Source organism: Fusarium keratoplasticum, chromosome 5 (genome assembly GCF_025433545.1).
Source record: "Fusarium keratoplasticum isolate Fu6.1 chromosome 5, whole genome shotgun sequence".
NCBI lineage: Eukaryota > Fungi > Ascomycota > Sordariomycetes > Hypocreales > Nectriaceae > Fusarium > Fusarium keratoplasticum.
Genome location: NC_070533.1, coordinates 1,467,289 through 1,488,244, shown reverse-complemented (window position 1 = coordinate 1,488,244; position 20,956 = coordinate 1,467,289). Strand labels below are relative to the sequence as shown.

The window sequence follows — 20,956 nt, the reverse complement described above, 5'->3', positions numbered from 1 at the left end:
ACATGTGAATCAGCGAGCTCCTCAGCTCAACGAAGGAGCGTTACCATCGCAACTATTGCTTAGAGATACGAACTTGATCAAGATACCCGGTGATTCCCATTTTGCTTGTTTCCGCCTCTGCTTTTAGATTCCCCAACTACCTATAAGACCGTCCATCTCTATACCCTCCGGAGCCCCTACCTCTGCCATAAGACTGGCCACCATGTCCACCATGTCCACCATGTCCACCTTGTCCACCATACCCTTGATACCCGGGAGGTGTTTGGATGGGTGGAGGACCTCTAGGCTGATTGTAGCCTGAATAGCCACCACCACGGTAGTTGTCGTGGGGCCGGTTGTTGTAGTAATTCGGCGGAGGAGGTGGCGGCGGGACTCCAATGCCGAATCCGGGCGCGCCCGGTGGTGGAGGCATCGGTGGAGGCCCGCGTGATTGATAGTGCCCATCCGATCTGCCATATCCGTTTTGTGGTCGTCCATACTGGTTTCCTCGCGACATTCCAGGCCCATTGTAACCACCCCGATCATAGCCTCCTCGCCCATAGCCGCCCCTGCCCCCCCTGTTGGCCTTGCTTCGAATGATCTCAACGTCGCTGGGTGTAAGTGCAGGCTTAGGCATCTTGACCCCACGCAAAAGCATCGACTTGTGGGTGTGGGATGTCTGTGGGAAGTCGTAGTAGACCCTGGATTATTATTAGCAAAATAAATTTAACAGGACCTAGGGAGGAGGGGGGAACTCACGTCACGGAACGGTCGTAGTCAAGGTCCGGCATGGCTTTCCGCTCGAGGGGATACTTCAGCTCGCCGTGAGGAACATAGCCATCTTTCTTCTCGACCTTGCCAGATAGCCCGTCACTCTTTTTAGGGTCCAGCTTGAACTTGGAGTCTCCCTGGCGTTTCGAGTAGAACTTGGTCAACACCTCATCATACAGGCTCTCATGGCCTTCGGAGAAAATGAGCACATCTCGGCCCATTTCGTTCCTGGCCGAATCCTCAGGGCTCAGCTCCGGATATTTGCCCTGCACTGCTGCCAGAAGTCGGGGCATCTCAATGAAAGGAAGCAGGGCAATTCCTTGCCAAGCCATCTTCTTTCCGTTGAGATCAACTTTGAAATCTTCAGGGTAAAAGTCAATGATGGGGCTCTCTGGGTTGAGCATGAGATCGTGGAACACCTCAGGCAATGCATGACGAGACGCGGCAGGCAAGACGCTCATCAACTGTTCGAAGGGCCTCGATGTCCTGCCCTTTTCGAAGGTGATGTTCATCTTGGCTAAGTCCTTGAAGTCGGCTGCGAACGGGGCATAGTGATAGGGGTAGTACCATTCCCAGGAAGGACATCCCTGGAAATAGTACAGCAAAACCCAAGCGAGTCCCTCCACATACGCCCGCGCGACCGAATGACGGAACTCAATGTCTTTCGGGTCCTTGTGGAACTTCTTCTCGTAGTAGCGGTCGGCATAGCCATCTTCCCAAAGACGAACTTCATCAACTGGGCCTTCTTCGGTAGCTGGTGCTGGCGTCGTGGTCCCCGGGGTTCCGGTAGTCGAGCTGCCATCCTCTTCAATTTCAGAAGCTTTCCGCTTTCCAAGCGCCGACGGGGACTCCTGAGTAGCGTCCTCCGGCTTTGCGGTAGACAGCGACTTCTGCGACTGCAGCTGGGCTTTGAGAACACTGGCAGCGCTCTTGTTCGCCACATTCGCGTCCGGGGCGGTGCTTCGGTTGACAATCATGTCATGGGTCAATGGCTTCTCGGGTTTCGGGTAGGACGCGATGGGGTGCAGCGCCATACCCTGAGATGGGTTCATGTGACCGTTGATTCGAGGAGTCGACTGTCCACTCTGACGCCCACCTCGACCATTGTTCTCGTTCTGGAGTCTCCGTCTTTTGTTGTTGGCTTCTCGACGGTCCTCCTGCTCCTTTCTTCGCTTAAAGATGCCATCTTCTAGCTTCGCAAGGCCGTCCAAAATAACCTGTGCTCTTTCCAAGTCGATATGTCCATCCTTCGTGACATAGCCACCCATAACGGGCAAGTTATCCTTCCAGAGCTTTGTCAGCGTGTCGATGCCATGCTCTCGGATCTCCAAGGCCGGAAGATGAGGCAAAAAGTCGTTACCGACGAAACAACACATGAAGATCCAGTCATCAATGGCACGCTCCAAGTCAAACCGGAAGGGCAAATTCGATACACTCAGCTCGACCTCCAAATACTCCCGCAGCACGGAAACATGAAGCCAGATGAAAGGTTTCAGGGTGACACCCTTGTCCTTCTCGTCGTGTTCACCGTCCTTTTTCTTCTCCTCGCCGCGACAGTTTTGAGCATCATGTCCCTTTTGTCCACACAACTTGCAGAGGCGGGCCTTCTGCTCCTGAAAGAAAACATCTTCCCGTAGAACTCGGAAATGGGGTTCATGAGTGGCGAGGCCCAGCATAATAAGATCTGCGTCAAGGCCGTAGATGACATGGCGAGTGTTTGGGTCGTGGTCAGGAGAGGCGCGTTGAGATCGGACGAAGGACATAATCTTGTGCTCTCCTTCTCCAGGAACAGTGGCATCAGAAATGATGACTTTAAGCTTAGCCCAACCAGGATCCGTATTAAGCTTGTATTGGCACCAGTATCTCAAGCTGAGTGCAAGGATGTCCATGAACGGAGTTCCAGGCGTGATGGAGTTCGAGTCGAATGCTTTCTTGGTCACACTCTCCAAGCTCTCGGCTGATAGGCTACCCCCATTCTGCTGCTTCAAGAGCTTAATGAGCTCTTGTTTGTCCTCTTCCTTTTCCTTGGCGTCCTGGGCGGAGCGGAAACGTCTGGATCGCTGTTGGTTCATCTTGGCTCGGGGCGCAACACCATCTGCAGAAGACTACAAGTTAGTATTCGAACCTGAAATGTCACGTAGCACACTCAAAAGTTAATGGGAAAAAGAACGTACCAACTGCAATCATCAGGATCTTTCGCGGTCGCACCATGTTGACAACGCGATCGGTATACCGGAATACCTCGAGCATCATCTCCTCCTCATCCTTAGGGGCGGGCCTGTCCTCGGGATGAGAGCAAGGATGAACGATACCATTCATGTCGAGGTAAAGGTTATCAAGCTCTTCGCCATTTGGGTTTGGCCGAGTTGTATCGACGGGAATCGTAGATCCATCTTCGAGCGTGATGGGCTGATCCTCAATGACTGGCGAGATGATCTTGGGGTACTTGTTGGAAAGCCATCGGAAAGCCGCCGGAATACCCATCTTGCCGGTTGCGCGTTTGCTGTCTGGCCGAAAGCCAGTCGCAGGCTACTCGCGCGAATCGAGGGACGGACAAGAAGGCAGGCGCAAAAGCCTGCAGGTAAACGAAGTGATTCCGTTTATCGGATCGGTCGCATGGGCGTTCTCGGAACGAAGGCGGCGCGATCAAGAGGGATGAAAGCGATTGCAGTGAATCGCGTTTCTAGCGACAAAGGTTATGCAGGAGAGAGAATGTGATGCTGCCTGTCGCGAAGATCCTTTGACAATCAGCCCCTGCCCAAGCTTATCGCAGGGCTTATCGCCTTGGTGTGGCGCAGGGGTGGGTCTTGCGGCTCCAGCCGTTATGCAGCTATCGGGTCGCCATGTCCTGACAAGCTGTCCAGAATGACATGAGAGCAGCTGGTTATGAATTAACGAGGACAGCATCCCCTGCCTGTGGTCTTCACCGACGAGGCGAATAGTCTATAAGATCGCCGGCAACGGCTCCATGAGAATCTTCGAACCTTCCCGAGTCCAATGGCATTGAGGCGCCGCGACCATGTTTTCCCTTTCCAGTGCGCCCGCGAAACAATCAGTTAGCGAGACCATCACCGTGCTCAGCGGCCGCCTCAGTTCGGCAACTCTCCTCGAGGATCGACGAGCTGCCATCCTAGGCCTTCGAAGCTTTTCAAAAGATTACCCGGCCTCTGTAGCCTCTGGAGCACTTCGAAGTCTAATAGGCAGCCTCAGCAAAGATGGCGAAGATGTGGACACAGTTAAGGTGGTTCTCGAAACCTTGTTGATGCTCTTCAGTCCAAATGAAGATAGTCCCGAAGCTTCAGAAGAGATTGCGCTATGGCTGGCCGACGAGTTCACGCAACGTCAGGAAAATATCACCTTGCTTCTCGACTTCCTCGATACGAACGACTTTTACTCCCGTCTCTACTCTCTTCAGCTGCTCGCTGCCATCTTGTCTGCACGCACCGAAAGGACTGAGGAATGTATTTTTACCGCTCCCCTAGGCATCTCTCGTCTTGTTTCTGTCCTCGACGACCAGCGGGATGCTATACGAAACGAAGGCATTATCCTCCTGACCTACCTTACTCCAACCTCGATCGAGATACAAAAATTGGTGGCTTTCGAGAACGCTTTCGAGAGGTTGTTCAACATCATCGAAGCAGATGGTGCCTTGTCTGAGGGCGGAAGGACTGTTGAGGATTGTTTAATTCTTCTTGCCAATTTGCTTCGGTCGAACACATCAAATCAGTCCCTCTTCCGCGAGTCGGGCTGTATCAATCGCCTTGCAGATTTGCTCGGTCGAGTCTTGAAGCCCCAGAGCGAGGGTCCCGAAATCGCGACATGGGCACAAGCGCAGAAGAACCGGAATATCTACGCCTTCTTGGCTGTGATCCGGCTGTTTATTGTTAGAGGGTCAGCAGGGACATCATTGAATCAGACAGCGATCTGGAGGCATGGCCTTGCATATCATGTTCTTCAGCTCGCCTTCAGCCACGAGGCGCAGACTCAAATCAAGGCCGAGGTGCGACCAAGTAATCGTAATTGTGCAAGTTCGTCGTTGACAGGTTGTCTAGGCTTTGACCACATGCGGCGATGTGATACGGCAGAACGCCCCTCTGCAGGAGAGTTTTGCTCAACTAATGGTCCCATCACCCTTGGCCGGAGCCGATCCGACTGCAGAACAAGCCAATGGGCGTGTCAAGGTCTATGTTATCGACGGGCTGTTAGACCTGACGTTATGTCTACAAGATCCGCAAGAATTCGATCTTCGGTTTGCGGCGTGCGAATGTTTGCAGGCTTACTTTGCGAACCATGCTGAAGTTAGGCTTCACTTCTTGGGGCGAGCTATCGAGGGACACCAGGCCGGTGTCGACGAGTCTTCCAATGTCCTGACCGTTTTGCTTCAACCCCCAACCGACGTATCCGATCCATACCGTCAGTGGTTCGCTGCCGTCATTACGTTCCATCTGTTGTTTGAGAGCCCTGCGGCTAAGGCAAAGGCCATGAGCCTCACAGAAGGCGATTCCTCCGACGGTGAAGAGGTTGTCACGGGTATCCAAACTATCACAGCCCATGTCACGTCGGGCCTGCGACGTGGGGATGATGGGCGCGTCCTGGTTGGGTACCTCATGCTACTTCTTGGCTGGCTTTTTGAGGATCTTGATGCGGTCAACGACTTCCTCGCCGAAGGAAGCAACGTACAGAGCTTGATTCAGGCTGTATCACAACCACCCACCGTGAGCGGCGGTGAACTTGTTCAGGGTTTGTGCGCCATGCTGCTAGGCGTCGCTTACGAGTTCTCAACGAAGGATTCGCCGGTTCCGCGCGCAACATTACACTCTATCTTGACGTCGCGAATCGACCGTGATCAGTATCTAGATCGGTTAGTGAAGCTTCGCAGTCACCCATTTGTACGCGATTTCGAGGTCACTCCCCAAAAGCTCGATGCGTCGTCCCTCGGCCGCCTCCCTGACGTCTTCTTTGACCGCACCTTCATCGAGTTCTTCAAGGATAACTACAGTCGCATAGCACGCGCTATCGACAGGGAACCTGGAATGGAAATATCTGTGGTCAGCAATGGCGTTCAAAAGGGCATCTCCAGGGAGCTGGTGGATTCGCTCAGGGGCCAGGTCGAGGAGAAGGAGCGTGCGCTGAAAGAAGCTCAGGCAGCATTGACAACTCTAGAGGGACAACTTGGCCAAGAACAAGCGGACCATCGACGCACTAAGGAAACGGCTGCTCTCGAGATGTCGCGGATGAAAACAGTCAATGAGGGTCTACAAAAGCATCATGGGGAAGAACTTCGCAAACTTCAAGGTCAGATGGCGGCTAAGGAGAACGATCACCGCAAGCAACTTGCCCAAGTGCAAACTCAACAAGCAGCTCGAGATGGTGATCACCAGAAACAACTCTCTCAACTGAAGGCACAGCAAACAGCCCTGGAGAACGAGCACCAGAAGCAGCTCGCGCAAGCTCGCAAGGCAGCTGAGGCAGATGCGGAAAGGATCCAGCGTCGCACGGATGCTGAGATCGCAGACCTAAAAGCAACCATCAGCCGTCTCGAAGTTGACATCATGAAGGTATTGACTCTTGGTTTCCTGGCTGCATCATCTACAGGGCGGGAATGGCTAATTTTGCAACCAATGCAGGCACAAAAGGCAAAAACACAGGAGTTCAAGGAACTCCAAGCACGAAATGCGGACAGTCTGACAGAGCAGAAGGACAAATACGAAAGCGAATTGCGATCTCAGCGCGAAAGCAACGAGGCGGCATTGAAGAAGCTTGGGGAGGAGCGCGATGCTGCTCTGAAGGAGGCTCGTGACGCAACGGCTAAATACCAGACCTTGGAGAAGCAGCTCAGCGAGGGTGGCAGCAAAGCCAAGGACTTGCAAGCCAAGATCAAAAAGGTGAACCCCTGTCCCCTTATTAGTCGACACATTCATGTTGCTAATCCGCCTAACAGGCTGAGTCGGAATTATCGGAGTCGAAGAAGGCCAGAGAAACAACTCAGTCGGAACTTGATGATCTTCTTATGGTCTTTGGCGATCTGGAGGAGAAGGTCGCTAAATACAAGGTGCGTAGAGCCCAAGGTTCCCTCCAGGGATACTCTCCATGTCAACTACTAACTAAACCTCCAGGCGCGTCTTGTTGAACTCAATGAACCCGTCTCAGAGGGTGAGGATGATGACGACGACGATGATGATGATGAAGACGATGAAGACGACGACGATGACGACGATGAAGATGAGGAGGACGACGAAGAGGATGAAAAAGACGTTAAAAAGGCCAAGTGACGCAGTCTCAATCACGACGATGTGCGATATATACCCCTTACAAAAATATTATAGCAGGTGCCTCGCCAGATTGCATTTGGCTGAAAAGCTTGACCCAGAAAAAAAAGCCCAAGAGGGCATAGCCTCCTCCAGATACTGTGATCCCACAAAACGCATTCAACAACCTTTCTTTGGCAAGTCGGGTTCGTTCTATTTGTTCTCTGGGTATTATTTTTTTATTTTTCCCTTCCCATACTTGATTTACTTTTCGCTCTGTCGGCTGCGCCCCGTATTTTTCGACTTTGGTGAAAATGTCCATCAACGACTCCGCTTCTGATGAGGGCGAGTGGCTCGACCTCGAGTCCGACGAAGAGGCCATCTCTATCACATCTTTCTTTGGCCCCAAGACTTTCCCCAATGTCGCCGCCATGCTCGAGGATAGCAAGCAGAACCACGCATTCGACTTTGTCGCTCATGTGCAGAAGCTGAAGCTCGACTTCCACGGCGCCGTGAAGCTCGTCAACTTTGTCCGTGACCATGTCAAGAATGGATCGCCAGTCCCCAAGGAGATTTCTGAAAAGGACCTCGAGGATGAGAAGTACCTCCGGCCAGTGCTGGAGAACGACGCTCTCATCTTCTCGCTCGACGAGGTGCTGGAGAACATCACCAGTGAGGGTTCAGAGGGAGCCAAGGACAGTGACCTGGTGGTCCGCAACAAGGAACTTGAGGAGGAGCTTGAGAGAGTCAAGAGCCAGTTTGCCAGTTATCGTCTGACTGTTGAGGAGACGCTGGACCGTCGATGGGGTGACGACACTGAGCCAGCCAAGACTGAGGGGAAGAAAGACGATTCTGCCTACTACTTTGAGTCATATGCCGCCCATGGTGTGTTTCCCCCATCTGCGGGTATTCGATACCTACTGACAATGGATCAGAAATTCACGAGACGATGCTCAAGGATGCTGTGCGGACTGACGCCTACCGTGACTTCATCTACGGAAACAAGCACATCTTCAAGGACAAGGTCGTTCTGGACATTGGATGTGGCACTGGTAAGCAACAGATTGGTCCCAACGATTCAAGAGCTTGGTACTAATCACACTCAACCAGGTATTCTCAGCATGTTCTGTGCAAAGGCTGGTGCCAAGCAAGTCATCGCCGTTGACAAGTCAGACATCATCGTCAAGGCTAGGGAAAACATCTTCCACAACGGCTTGGCCAACGTTATTACATGCCTGAAGGGCGCTATCGAGGATGTCAAGCTGCCCGTGGACCAGGTCGACATCATTGTCAGCGAGTGGATGGGCTACTTCCTTCTCTACGAGGCAATGCTCCCCAGTGTCCTGTACGCCCGAGACAAGTACCTCAAGCCGGATGGTATCCTTGCCCCCAGCTCAGCGACTATCTGGGTTGCTCCTATCGCCGACCCAGAGTATATCTCTGACAACATTTCCTTCTGGAGAGACGTCTATGGATTCGATATGAAGACAATGCAAGAGGGTATCTATGAAGAGGCTAGGGTTGAGGCCATGCCGCAGAGCGCTGTCTGCGGCGAGCCCTACCCATTCAAGGTGCTCGATCTCCACACCGTCAAGGCGGAGGATCTCCAATTCACGGCCAAATGGTCGTCGAAGCTCACGCGCGAGGTTGAGCGTGTGGATGGCTTCCTGATCTGGTTCGACAACTTCTTCACCACTGCGCGAAACGACCCAGTCCCTCCACCAGAGACTACACCCGAGACTTGGGACAAGACGAAGCAGGGTGGTGTCGCTTTCACAACTGGCCCCTCCGGCACCGTCACCCACTGGAAGCAAGGACTTCTGCTCGCTCCCCCAGAGGAGAAGCCCTCTGCAAAGTCCCCCACCAGTCTGTCTGGTGAAATCACCTTCCTGGCGGCCGAAGACAATGCCAGAGCGTTGACCTTGAAGACCTCATGGACGGATGCTGAAGGCGAATCAAGGCAGCATTCGTGGCAGCTGAAGTAGGCATATTCTAGTCAGCTTGTGAACGTCCATCGCATGGTTATCCAAGAGGGGAGCTTACAGCGAGCTATGATTGACAGCGGAATCAGAGATGGGGTACTCCGAGACCCTGCAGGAAGAGATTCACGATGCTCAGGAAGCCCTCGCCGAGAATGAAGCCCTGGGTCAAGGTTAGAATAGCCTTGTAGGGGGTACTGGGACGGATACATACAGATGCGAGGATGATGAGGGGTGTCTGCGCTCGTTGAGCGAGATGGACCCAATACCATGCGAACAAGCCTCCCACGGCTCGGGCGAGGGTGAACGATGGGACATTATACATGCCTTGTTTTCTGTCAGCTACACTTCTCTTTGTCCTTCGTCGCGCACTGTTGACTCACCGACGGCAACAGCGATGCCGCCTGGGATGAGAGGCCGCCATCTCTTCCCGACAGCCAGAGTTCTGGTGATGGTTGTGCCCACGAATAGAACGGCAGCTCCGATGGCCCATTCTTTTGCCCTGTAGGGCAACCCAGAGCCTGTGACCAATCTCGCTGTGAAGATCCAAACATAGGCAGTGGGCACCTGAAAGAGATCACCAGGGATTTCGTAGACCCTACACGTCAAGCCATATTAACAAACCCGCTCACAACTCATGATCAATATCAAAAGCACGTACGTAGTATAGATGCGATAGATAAAGGCGCTGAGAATAGCGCCGGCAGTAGCTCCAATGACCTGGCCCCAAAACTGAGCCTTGGGAGCAGCTCCCAGTAGGTGGCCAGTTTTGAGGTCCTGCATGAGATCGCCGGCTTGCAGAGCACCCTGGTTGTAACTGTCAGCATCGGTTGGGCATTAGATCCGAGAATACGATCTGGGACTTACAGCTTCTGACTACAGTAAAAATCTCGTTAGCGATTGTCGTAAACAGGGGGGCTGGGAACACATACAACAGCACCTGCAATCAGGTTGATAAGAACACTAGACTTGTGAGACTGAGGAATTATCAGGGCAAAGAACAGCTGAGCAAGCTTGCTAATGCCAGACACAGGGTTCAAGTCAGTCTCGCCCAGCGCCCTCACACCCATGATACTAAGAACCAAAGCCATCAGGACCGCGATGATGGTAGCATAGAGTGGTACGAGGTCACCAAAGACCAGGTGAATCGTCAAAACGCAGAGCGCAATCGAGGCGAGAAGTCCAACCGAGACAAGGCGGCCACCGATTCGCTGGTGTGGAGGGGCGTCCTCTTCCTCTTCGTCAACTTCAGCCTCATCTCCGGCAGTTTCGTCGTGATGGGAGTGAGGCTCAGTATCCTCATTGTTGAGCAACGAGTAGTCATGGGACTGTGGCTTCCACAAGCCAGAAACACCATGCTCCTGAACTCGATGTCGCAGGGATGTTATGATACTCGCGGTTTGATCATTTGTCCAGACGGCACGAAGGGTAACGTATGCGAGACTGACAATGGCATCCACCAGCATGATGGCGAGGGAGATCCAGATGATCCAGCCCTTGCTACCATGCTCCCAGTCGTCAACATCGCCAGGAGCCCATCCTCGCGACTTGGCAATGGGACTGAGGATTCCCCAGCCCACCACAGCGCCGAGTAGCATGTGTAGAGTGGTCTCTGTACCCATGATGATACCCTGGCCAACGTACGCAAGACTCGGGTTGAACGTCCAGAGCCAAGTGTTAGCCGCGACAGACCCAAATATGGGCAGGTTCCGTAGGACGGGGAAGAAGTAGGTGGCCAGTGTAAACAGGCCAGAGGCGCCAAAGCACAAAAGCAGCAGTCGGATGTTTGCCGCCCAGTCCCCTTTGTCATCCTCGTCCTCAATCTCATGCTGATGCTCCTGGTCTGTCGCGGCCGGACCAATTTCAGCCCGCTGGAGCGGTTCGTCGCGAGGTACGAGACTCGCAAAGTTTCCCTTGGCAGCAGCCTCGAGCTCGTCCTTGCTAGATTGGCGGCCCTGGCCGTGAAGAACTGAGATCAACACGGCGGTACTAAATCCGCTAGGGAACTTGAGTTTTTCTCTGATGATGACCTGGACGCGTCTGACATTTGATCAGCAATCCGGCAGCATAGTGGTAATGTGAATGACTTACAGAGGAACAGCGAAGACCACACCAAAGTAACAAAGCCCCAGGGACCAAATGATAAGTTGCCAAGTGCTCAAATTAATGGGACCCTGCTCATCCTTTTCCAAAAGATAGTTGAACGCCGGAACCTGTCATCAACATTAGAAACGCGCTCTTGTGACAAGTTCAACTGCGTGACGTACAACTCCAACAAGACCACATCCAAGAGGCATAATAGCCATACCGCACGCGACACTCTGCAGCAAGACATTCTCAACCGGAGAAAAGGGAAACCGCAAGTGCGGAGCGAGCAGCTTAAAGATGCCGAACCCCATGAGACTCGCGGGCATGGACATGATGGACACCCATCCCGTCTGTAGGCCGAAATACATGTTGGAGAAGCAGATGACAGTGCCGACGAGGAGCCCGACGACGACGCCTCGCACCGTGAAGCTGCGCCCTGGAACCGTCCGCGTCGTCATGATTACGGTAGCTCTAGGCGAATGTAGGAGGCAGATGCCGATGTCGTCGGTGACGCTTAGGAGATAAGTTCGCGATTATAAGACATGGGGAGTTGATTACGAAGCAAATTGTCCAACCGGCTTGTATTCCGAACTAGGCAACACCCCACATTCCGTCATTTCTGGGGGAGATCGGCCTCCACCTCCGGCCCGAAAGTTCAGAGCTGCCGGGTAATCAGAGTCATCAAGAGCGGGATAAACACAAATTATCAGGTAAAACAACCAAGTTGAGTCTTAAGAGCAATGTGTGGTCCCATAAGTCCATAAAGGAACAGCCTTTGGGAGCAATCCTACAGCGATATCCTTGATATTACAGCTTAGCTGGTGCACAACACTGAAGAAATATGCAGACTACGAATACACTACGAGAATGCGCGAAGCAATGGTCTCACCATCCCAAACTCCATTCAACCAAGCCCTCCCATCCACATGTAAAGCTAGTAATATCCTCTCCTCACTGAACAAAGTCGTGCGACCAACCCACCATTACCTCTCATTACACAACCCTTCAGCCCCGGGCATCAGAACCCAAAACTATCCAACAGAGAGTTTACATCCGGCTCCTCGAACGTTGTCGGTGGCGGCTTGACGGCCTTCTTTCCCTCAAAGTGAAGAGTAGGCGATGGCAGGTCGGCGACAACAAGCGAACTCCTCCGGCGCAGCAACTTGAGCGGGTTGACCTCTCCGCCGAGGCCAGCAGCAGGAGGCGATTGTTGGAACTCCCAGTTTCGTACTATATCACCGTCAGCATTCTTGATTCAAGTAATCTTCCAGTGCTAAACCTACCTAGATCCAATCCAAGGAGATCACATCCCATTCGATCATACAGCTTGGCGCTATGCAACACAAACTCCCACTCGACTTTGGGGGTGACCTTGGAGGCTCCCCTCAATGTCTGCAACGTCTGGTGTCGCAAGTGCGAGTAGAGCACCACTAGCGCAGGGTCGTCGGTAAGGAATAACCTCGATTTGATATCGGGCGAACAAGGTGTTTCCAGAAGGGTGTAGACAGGTGTCTATCAGCAATGTCAGTTTTCGGAACTTCTGCCATGTGAGTATTCAGAGAAAACGTACGATGAGCGCTCGCACGGCCATGTCCTTGCGGCCAAGCATCCAGAATGCCCAAGATGCAAGCCAGCGATTGCCCTCCTGAGCTGCCAAGGGAAGCACAACATCTTGAAGCAGACGCCGCAAGACTGGGCCGTCATCGCCCTCATACACACGCGCTATCGCAATAGCCAGTTGCATATCTTTGAGCTGATTCAAGCACACTTCCACAGCATCATGAAGGTGGTCAGCCAGCAGGAAGAATGCCGCAGCATATTCTGCTAATAGTTAGCATATGTATCAGTAAACATCTTTCCAACTTACCGAAGCGCCGTCTACTGAGCAACGCATACGCGTTCTTCAGAGCTGTCGTCCTCCACTTGGGGTCTTCAAAGTTGTTAGACAACAATTTCTGAGTCGCCGCCTGTTCCTTGTTCCAGCTTGCCATTCGCCACAGACCCTGAAGCACCGTCTTCTTGCGAAGGGCAAGGTAGTACAGACTGCAGTCGATCGGGTTCTTCACTTCGTTCTTCGTGTATTCATTTCGAGCAATCAACTCGAACTGAGCTTTCTAGTATGAGTTAGCAATCAATGATGATTCAAAATCGGGGCGAAATCAAGTACCAAGGCGATAGGATCACACAGCCACATGAAGAGACCGCTCTCACGAGCATGCTCCCAAAGCATGCTGCCATGGCTCTGTCTCGAAACAAAGTCGGCCAGAATATCCTGACTGTTTGAATGGAAAGCCCAGTTGATCTCTCGCCAGGAGAGGTGCATCTCGTTGGTCCGTCCTTTTCGCAGTGCATGCTGACGGAAGAAGAGCATGAAACGGGCGCCATTCTCGTCCATCGAGCGACGATGCCTCTCGACAAGAGCCACACACTCAATAATATCGGCAAGCTGGATTTGTTCGTGGCCAGAGAGTTGTGGAACACCAATCTTAACCAGCTTCTCGTTGATTGCCACTGCCGTCTGCTCAGTGAAGATATCACCGTCGTCGTCTTCGTCACCGTTATCTCCATTCAGATACGCGCCTGCAGACTTATCGACAGCCTGGGTATGAGTTTGCTAAGTACCAACGTCAGTGTCCTTCAGATCATCACTTTTCATGACCATATTACGAACCTCGGGTGTGTAGAACTCGCTCAAATCCATGCCCAAGTAGTCATCCAGTGTCTCTCCGTCAAGGTAATACTTCAGAATCTTGTACATGGCCACCAAGATGCGCCGCACAAGTGTGGTCTTGCCAGACAGGATGCATTGACTGAGGAACTGGGGGTGGAATACTGGCAGTGGACCATTGAATCGTTGAACCACTTGGAACAGATCCAATGTGCCATCCTTGCGTGGTGGCAAACGAAGGTCAGATCTGAGAGACTCAGAGACACCAACACGCCTATCCTGTACAAACATCTGGTTTCCAGCACCAATGACCAAGAAGCCGTCGCCCAGCCAAGTTGAGTCGCCAATCGGGTGTGGAGTGAGTTCGCGGATGCTAATCTCCCGGATCTGCGCCCAAGCTGGACCTTTGTTAAGGTAGTCGAATCGCATCTGGGACATGAGAATGACTCGATAGGGGAACCCAACGGCCAAGATGGACTGGGCGTCGGGTGTTGATGTCCAGTCCAGATCTTGAATGACCTGATGCTCTTCGAAATTGTTCTCATATTCCAGGCGAGAACTACCGATATCCCAAATTGTAAGTTGAGACCTCGCCTTGTTCACAAGAGATGCCTTCTTCAAGGTACTTCCACTGACTAGGGCAGGTTCAGACACACCAGTCTCGGTGGTGCAGGTGGACAGCCATCCGACACTGCGCTTTTCAGGGTCGACCCGTGCTGTCCAGAAGTCAACCCGGCCGGTGCGAGTATATGAGATAGCGACATCCCGAGCGAAGATATCGAGAAAGCCCGAGACAACGGGCGACGAGCCTGCGGGATCTACTGGGAGGACGTATGACAAATCTTCCACATCTCCCAGCTCGAAACGGCAGAACTCTTCGATACTGGCGCCAGCCTTGGTTTTTGGGTCTTCAAAATATGGCGGGAGATGGACTTCCCACACAATACCCTGACCTTCAGACGTCACTGTCGCAATGTGCGCAACAGTGTACTGCTTCACATCTGACCGAGGGAGTATAATGAGGCAGAGCGGTTTTCCGGATACCTCATAAGGACATTGCGCAAGTGAAATGGCTCGGCTAGCCCTGCAATCCCAGAGTGCAACCGTTTGATGGCCGAGGAATACGACAAAGCGCCCCTTTCTCAGAACACATATCCGGTGAATGTGCCCCTTTTCTGGGATAACGCTCCCTCGGGTCAAGCTCAGGCCTGGGTTTTCGTCTCGGTTGAGAAGATGCTTCCACACTATGCTTTCACTCTCTCGTGTCCGTGAGACGACAGCCCTTCCGCTGAAGTTTCGGACAATCTTGGTGATAGAGGTTGAGTGACCGGCCCAGATCGAGTGCAGCGAGAGGCGCCGGTCATTGGTAGTTGGATCCAACAGGTCTGCAACATTTCCAGTAAAGACACCGATCCTCCCATCAAATGCATGTAACAGGAAGTGAACCTTGCCGGTCTTCTTGTCGCAGTATGTCTGGATCTCGGTATGGGGTGCGTCGTGAGACGGCAGAAACTTGCCAAAGAGCTCAAAATCTGAGTCCTTGACCTGAGCAACCTTGAATAGAGTCGGGGCGTTTGCAGTGTTACTGCCAACATTTTCAAGCGCCCATGCTGACATGGTCCCTCTTCCATCAAGAGCTATACAAATCTCGGGGTTCTTGTTAGCGATCGCGACCAAGTGATCGAGAGCGACAGGGTCATCGGTGGTCGAGTCGTCGGACATGCGGGCCTGCACAGCTTGCTCAACCGACGCTGTGAAGTCCCGCCCATCAAGAATCATGGCAAAGCGCATATCCAGGGGGTACGGGTCCTCTCGCGATGGCGCACAAACGTCAACCTGACCCCAAAGCTGCCAATGTTTTCCATCCGGTGTCTCGGTCGGCGTCCATATCCGAATGCATTTGTCGAGGCAGATAGTATAGAGGACATTGTCGACAGCCTGCTCCAGGTGGAACGGCTTGCGCCACCTCACAGAGGTTACAATGTTTGGGTGTCGCAGGTACGTAAGGTCGAAGCGTACTTCGTCGGCGCCGAAGTTCAGTCTGCGGCAGATCTTGACCAAGTGATCGTGGTAGCCGGTCGAGGCAATGTATGCAGAGTCGTATGACAGCAACGCGTACTTGACGGGGCTCGGTAGCTTCTTCTGCCATAGACATTTCGGCTCGCTTTTCGTAGCGTATAGGGAGAGGGAGCTCGTGGCCACCAGGAGCTCCTCAGAGCTGCCCCAGGACAAAGTGCATGAGGCGTCATCGGCGTTCGGATTCGGAATGTCAAAGGTCGACTCCAGGGCCCACTACCAAGCTGTGAGCTCATCCATCCATGCGATCCATCTAGCTGTCGGGGATTGGAACCTTCAGGGCATCCTCGCGCGACCCAAATGGCTTGTAGACTCGGACTTCGGTCGATGTGCATGTAGCGATCTTGCCTATGGCTTCGTCAAAGGCGATGGCCTCGAGAGGCTGTTCGCCATCATCGTAAACTGTCTGTAGAATCCCTCTGGATCCCTCGAGGATAGTAAAAGCGCCGCCGGTGATGTATACCTACAGTTAATACCTCTCGTTAGCAGACACCCGAGCTTAGGAGCATCGGCACTCACGTTGATGTGTCGGGAATCCCAATATCCCGAGGCCAACCCTTGGAGCCTCGAGCGCGGGTTACCCGGCAGGACGGCCTTCATGCTATTAAAAAGCACGAGGCGCGCGCATCTCCAGGAGAAGAAGGGAGCGCTCTGGCTGTGCGGACTTGGGCGCGAAGGAGAGTTGTTAATGCCTAGGTAGCTTTGGCGCAGCTTGAGATCATCAGAGTCAATGCAATAAACGGAATACGGACGGGGACCTACCCCGGGCAGCTGATGGAGGTGACGTGACCCCCAGCTCTTCAGCCCCCACCACAAGCTCCATCCGAGAGGTCATGACAGATTCGGGACAAGATTCTTAAACCCCTAATGCGTGGATTTAATAATATCATTTAAACGCGTGAGAAAGCGTAGAAGAATACCGCTGGTATATCTATATGATGTGGTAAGAGCCGAAACAATCCAGCTACATTCTGACGTAAAAAGGTACAGGTGCCCACCTAGACTCCTCTTGATGTAGTGAACACTGAGGTCCATTTCTCAACCCAGGAGCAGATACACATGAATTCTTTCACCAGATTCTTCATATTGACACAGGCTCGCAATAGAACATCTCGTCATTTACGAAAGGGTTTCGCTTTTCATGAAGCAACTCGTTCATTGACTTTCAGCCGCCGCAACGCCACCGGCTTCTCGCCGTCATGCATCCACATCCAATATAATACTAACGTTAAACAAAAAGGGGTATCCTTTAATGAACTGAGCCATCCAACATCCATGAAGCACATACAAGCCAACCGTCCATTTCCTACTCTTCCGATGCATTGACATCCTCCACACATTTCTGTCTCCATATTCAGGAGAGCCGGCCCACATTGATAAAAGTTATTGGTTCATAGCGGTGCCGCTTCGCAGCCTGACTCTCCTTGACGCTCCTCCAGGTCGAGGTGTTGTGACCGAGAATGTTCTCGGTGACTGGATACGAACAGATCTTGCAGATGGTGTAATCCCCGCATTCTGTGTCGCGCCAATTCGTAATCCAGTAGGCCTTGCACCGACAGATTTGCTTGCAATTGCCTGCATGGTGGCCTCTGGTGAGGCAGGCCGAGGCCCGACGGTTCGTCTGTTCGGCTGCCTGAACCCGAATGACCTCGTTGCAGCCAGCGATCGTTGTGGAGGTCCGACTCGACCAGTGTTTGTAGATTCGGACATGCCAGCTGGTTGTGAGTCCTCCGGCCTAGGCCGAGGAGATTCGAACTTGGGTATTCGAGAACTAACCTTTGTACTTCTGTTAATACCGTTTCGTTCCGGCTCTTCGAATTCATCCTGAAGCCCACGTTCCACCAGATGTGATGGCACTGGTGCCATCGGGGTTGTTGATGGCATAGTTGAGAATTGCCCTCGCGAGGCCGGCCGCAAAGAAGGTGACGCGGGATCGAGGTCGTCATCGTCGCCAGCAAATGAGGATACAGCATCATTCTCGTCCGCTTCCCTAAGTGGCGCCATTGACCCTGGGGGCAAAATAGTCGACATGGAAAGGGGATGCCCCGTCCACCGTGTTGGTGTCTCGAGCGGCGTATTGGAATAATCGTATACTCGATCATTCCGGTTAAGTGTTGACCTCCTTCCCGAGAAGCCCCTCCAGCTTCCACGCGACCAGTTCAATGAGCGAACGACCGAGTTAGGCTGCGAGTTGAATCCTGGCGGTATATTCTCCAACCTGTCGTCACGTTGCCTCCAGTGTTGTAGGATGCGATTGCGTCTCTCCCGTTCATGCTTCTTACGGACTTCAAGTGCCGTATGAGCCTGTCCGCTCTGTTGTAGTGACGCAATTGACCACGCCTTCAGAGATTGCCTTTGCTTGTCTGCCGCCCAAAGCTGCCAGGCTTCCACGTCTCGTTGCTCGAGATCCTCAGCATGTTCCTTCCAAGCGTCCAGCCATCCCTGGGCATGCTCCAGTCGGGCGTCTTGCAAACGCTTTTGATCGATAGCCGCTTGTTTCGCCCATTCTTCAGCGACCAGCATTCGCCGGTGATGCTGTTTTCGGTTGTGAAGCTCCAGAGCATTTTCGTTTTGCTCTCGATCCTCGGCAGCCAGTGCTCTCCATCGGTCAAGAGCAGCAAAGAAGTTGCGCTTCTTCTTCGCTGATGACACCTGGGTATATCTTGCCATCAGGTACCGTTTCACATATTGCTTGTCCCGATCCTGACGGCGCTTCACCGTCCTGTCGAACACTCTCAACAAAGAGGTTGCTCGAAGGTAAAGGCGTGCGCGGTCCTCCAAGCGCGTCATATGTGATGATTCCTGGTCGAAGCGGAGGAAACATCCAAGAACTCTTGATTTAGCCTGGGTTTCATAGTAGCTCTCCGCTCTCCGTGACATGTCCCCATCCTGCTCAGCTCTTTGACACCATCGGTCAAATACTCGAGTAACTTGGAGATATTCGCGCCTCCAGATGAAGGCCTGAGCCCTTGCCTGTAGGTTCCACTGATCAAAAGCAAAATCCACTCTCTTCATCAACAGATGTTGACGATATGTGGTCGCTCGTCGACCAATCTCGGCTTGATCCCACCACTCCTTCAGATGCGTAAAGGATTGGTGGACATTGCCCATGCGCCTGGCGCTGTCGGCAAGTATGGTTTCTCTTTCAGCATAACCTTGCCACTTGTGGATGGCGTTCAGTTGCTGTTGCAGTCCTACTTGGGACTTGATGGCTTCGTCCAGGGCCACACCATTAGAAGCCTGCAACATCCACCTTGAGAGGGCTTTTGTTCTGCTGTGCGAGGCCGTGATTTGACGGCCAAGGTGCTCCAAGCGAAGACAAGACCAACGATCCAGGACTTGGTGAATCTTCTTCAATTGATAGGCCCAGGCCGCTGCCTTCGCCATAGCCTCAAGAGTTTTCTCTTGTGCCACAATCCGCTGCCACTTCCTCACCACAACAGCTGCCCTCATGTAATCAACTGTGGGCTCCCGGACGACAGGAGCCTGGCACCAAGATCGGAAGTAACGAAATCTGATCATATGCCGTCTAGCAACAGCATCTCGTTCGAGCCGACGGGCAGTGCGATCAGCCCAATGGTTGAAGACCTTGCTCGCAAGGTATATCTCACGAGCCCGACCGGCACGTCTTAGAAGTCGTTGATACTCCTTTTCTGGATCGGGTTGCTGAACAGGTGGTGTCGAAGGCCCTCTTTCAGATTCCTGCACGGAGTGCTGCTTTAATGTCGTATTGTCTGTGGGCTCCGGGGGTGTTGAAGGCCGGCTCCTCGTCTTCTCATCGCGCTGCGTGACATCCAGCTGGGTCACTGTTGGCGCAATGCGTACTTCGGGTACTGGTGGAACGTGAACTTCTGGTACAGAGGGAGTGATAGAATGCTTGGAAGGCTCTTCATCAACTTCCTGTGGGTGCGTAGTGGGTTGTTCTTTGGGTGAAGAGGGGGCGTCGTCCTCATGATGCGCAACAACCGCATCATTCTGACTCTGTTGTGTAGAAGCTGTCGATGGCCGGATGGCATTGATAATAGCAGGACGGGGTTTGACTGGGGACAGTGGTGAAATCGGGTGCACATTCACATCCATTGTTCCCTTGTCCGATGCCTGGCCGTCCGATTTAACACCATTGATATGTGGAATGGTCGAGGCTTCCGAAACCGTGATGGCTGGTCGATCTTGAAAGGGGCGGTCCTCAAAGTTCCTCACATCGGCAGAAGCTTCCTCGGGAATGCTCGGGAAAGAGGGGATTCGTTGCGCCTGTTGTGTTCGACGGTTCGCGACCAGAGAACGCCAGCGATTCATAGCTGAAGAGAGAACAGCCCTCCGCATCTCCTCGTATTCACCATCCTCCTCGTCTGTGTCGGAAAAGTCCACATGATTTTGCTGTGGAGGTTGTGATTCTGGCGAAGCGGATGATTGTACCAAGGGCACGACGGATGGCCGAGACACAGCCACTCCTTCAGATGTAAGGTTGCCATTCTTCTCCCGCACAAGACCGTGGCTTTGGCGACTCGTCGATGAATATGCGGGAGACGCAGATGGTGATGTTCGAGATGACGCGGTGGTGTTGTCGCCAAACTCAAGAACAATTCCCATGCGGCCCAGAATAGACTGAAACTTGTCGAGCAAAGTGCCACCGCCTCTCTCGCCGCCTACTCGGAACACGAAGGTCGATAGGTGATGATCTGTATCGGGGTCAATGCCATAGGTAGGGAGAACTTGGTCGTAGGCCTTGAAGAGCGCAGCAGCGGGGAGTGGTTTCGGTTCGGGGGCCGTGTCGAGCAACTCCTGTGCCGCAACGACAACAGAGTGCAGTGCAGCAATGTCTGAATTGGTCAATACAAGATCAAGGCCTCGCTTCCAAAAGGATACAGACCTTCGTTGGAGTAGTAGGGATCCTGGCTCGACGGCGCCCGACTGGCATTACTTGAGCGACCATCGTCGGATGGCGATGCCGCTCGTTGCGCGGACGGCGACATAGGTGCCACTGATGAAGTCGCATTTGGGGCTTGGGGTGAGCGGTCGATAGACATGGACAGTGAATTGTCGGCGAGCTGCCCCCCTCCGTCATTGGTCCATAGTCAAGAAGTCGGTGTACAGTCTAGTGTGGGTATGTTTATCCAACCCGATCGCGACAATGGAAGTCGAGGGAG

The 20,956-nt window shown here is 53.0% G+C and overlaps 5 protein-coding genes across 5 annotated transcripts; 2 read left to right on the top strand and 3 right to left on the bottom strand.

Annotated features, from left to right (window-relative positions):
• Window positions 1–136: 136 nt before the first annotated feature.
• On the bottom strand, window positions 137–3,234 carry NCS57_00712500 (5'-3' exoribonuclease; the record flags this gene model as incomplete). The annotated part of the gene is made up of 3 exons (XM_053056987.1): window positions 137–680; window positions 739–2,845; window positions 2,925–3,234. The coding sequence occupies 3 exons, from the start codon at window positions 3,232–3,234 to the stop codon at window positions 137–139; spliced, it is 2,961 nt and encodes a 986-aa protein (XP_052913182.1).
• Window positions 3,235–3,769: 535 nt separating this feature from the next.
• On the top strand, window positions 3,770–7,022 carry NCS57_00712400 (uncharacterized protein; the record flags this gene model as incomplete). Its single annotated transcript, XM_053056986.1, has 5 exons — window positions 3,770–4,750; window positions 4,803–6,308; window positions 6,378–6,635; window positions 6,692–6,802; window positions 6,867–7,022. The coding sequence occupies 5 exons, from the start codon at window positions 3,770–3,772 to the stop codon at window positions 7,020–7,022; spliced, it is 3,012 nt and encodes a 1,003-aa protein (XP_052913181.1).
• Window positions 7,023–7,312: 290 nt separating this feature from the next.
• NCS57_00712300 (Protein arginine N-methyltransferase) lies at window positions 7,313–8,983 on the top strand (the record flags this gene model as incomplete). Its single annotated transcript, XM_053056985.1, has 3 exons — window positions 7,313–7,883; window positions 7,934–8,050; window positions 8,109–8,983. 3 exons carry the CDS (start codon window positions 7,313–7,315, stop codon window positions 8,981–8,983), a joined length of 1,563 nt encoding a protein of 520 aa, XP_052913180.1.
• An 82-nt stretch (window positions 8,984–9,065) lies between these two features.
• NCS57_00712200 (uncharacterized protein) lies at window positions 9,066–11,523 on the bottom strand (the record flags this gene model as incomplete). Its single annotated transcript, XM_053056984.1, has 8 exons — window positions 9,066–9,140; window positions 9,192–9,304; window positions 9,361–9,575; window positions 9,639–9,784; window positions 9,845–9,853; window positions 9,910–11,017; window positions 11,069–11,190; window positions 11,245–11,523. 8 exons carry the CDS (start codon window positions 11,521–11,523, stop codon window positions 9,066–9,068), a joined length of 2,067 nt encoding a protein of 688 aa, XP_052913179.1.
• A 560-nt stretch (window positions 11,524–12,083) lies between these two features.
• NCS57_00712100 (uncharacterized protein) lies at window positions 12,084–20,836 on the bottom strand (the record flags this gene model as incomplete). Its single annotated transcript, XM_053056983.1, has 10 exons — window positions 12,084–12,295; window positions 12,349–12,577; window positions 12,636–12,886; window positions 12,933–13,179; window positions 13,233–13,679; window positions 13,737–16,025; window positions 16,084–16,272; window positions 16,329–16,403; window positions 17,586–20,629; window positions 20,680–20,836. 10 exons carry the CDS (start codon window positions 20,834–20,836, stop codon window positions 12,084–12,086), a joined length of 7,140 nt encoding a protein of 2,379 aa, XP_052913178.1.
• Window positions 20,837–20,956: the final 120 nt, after the last annotated feature.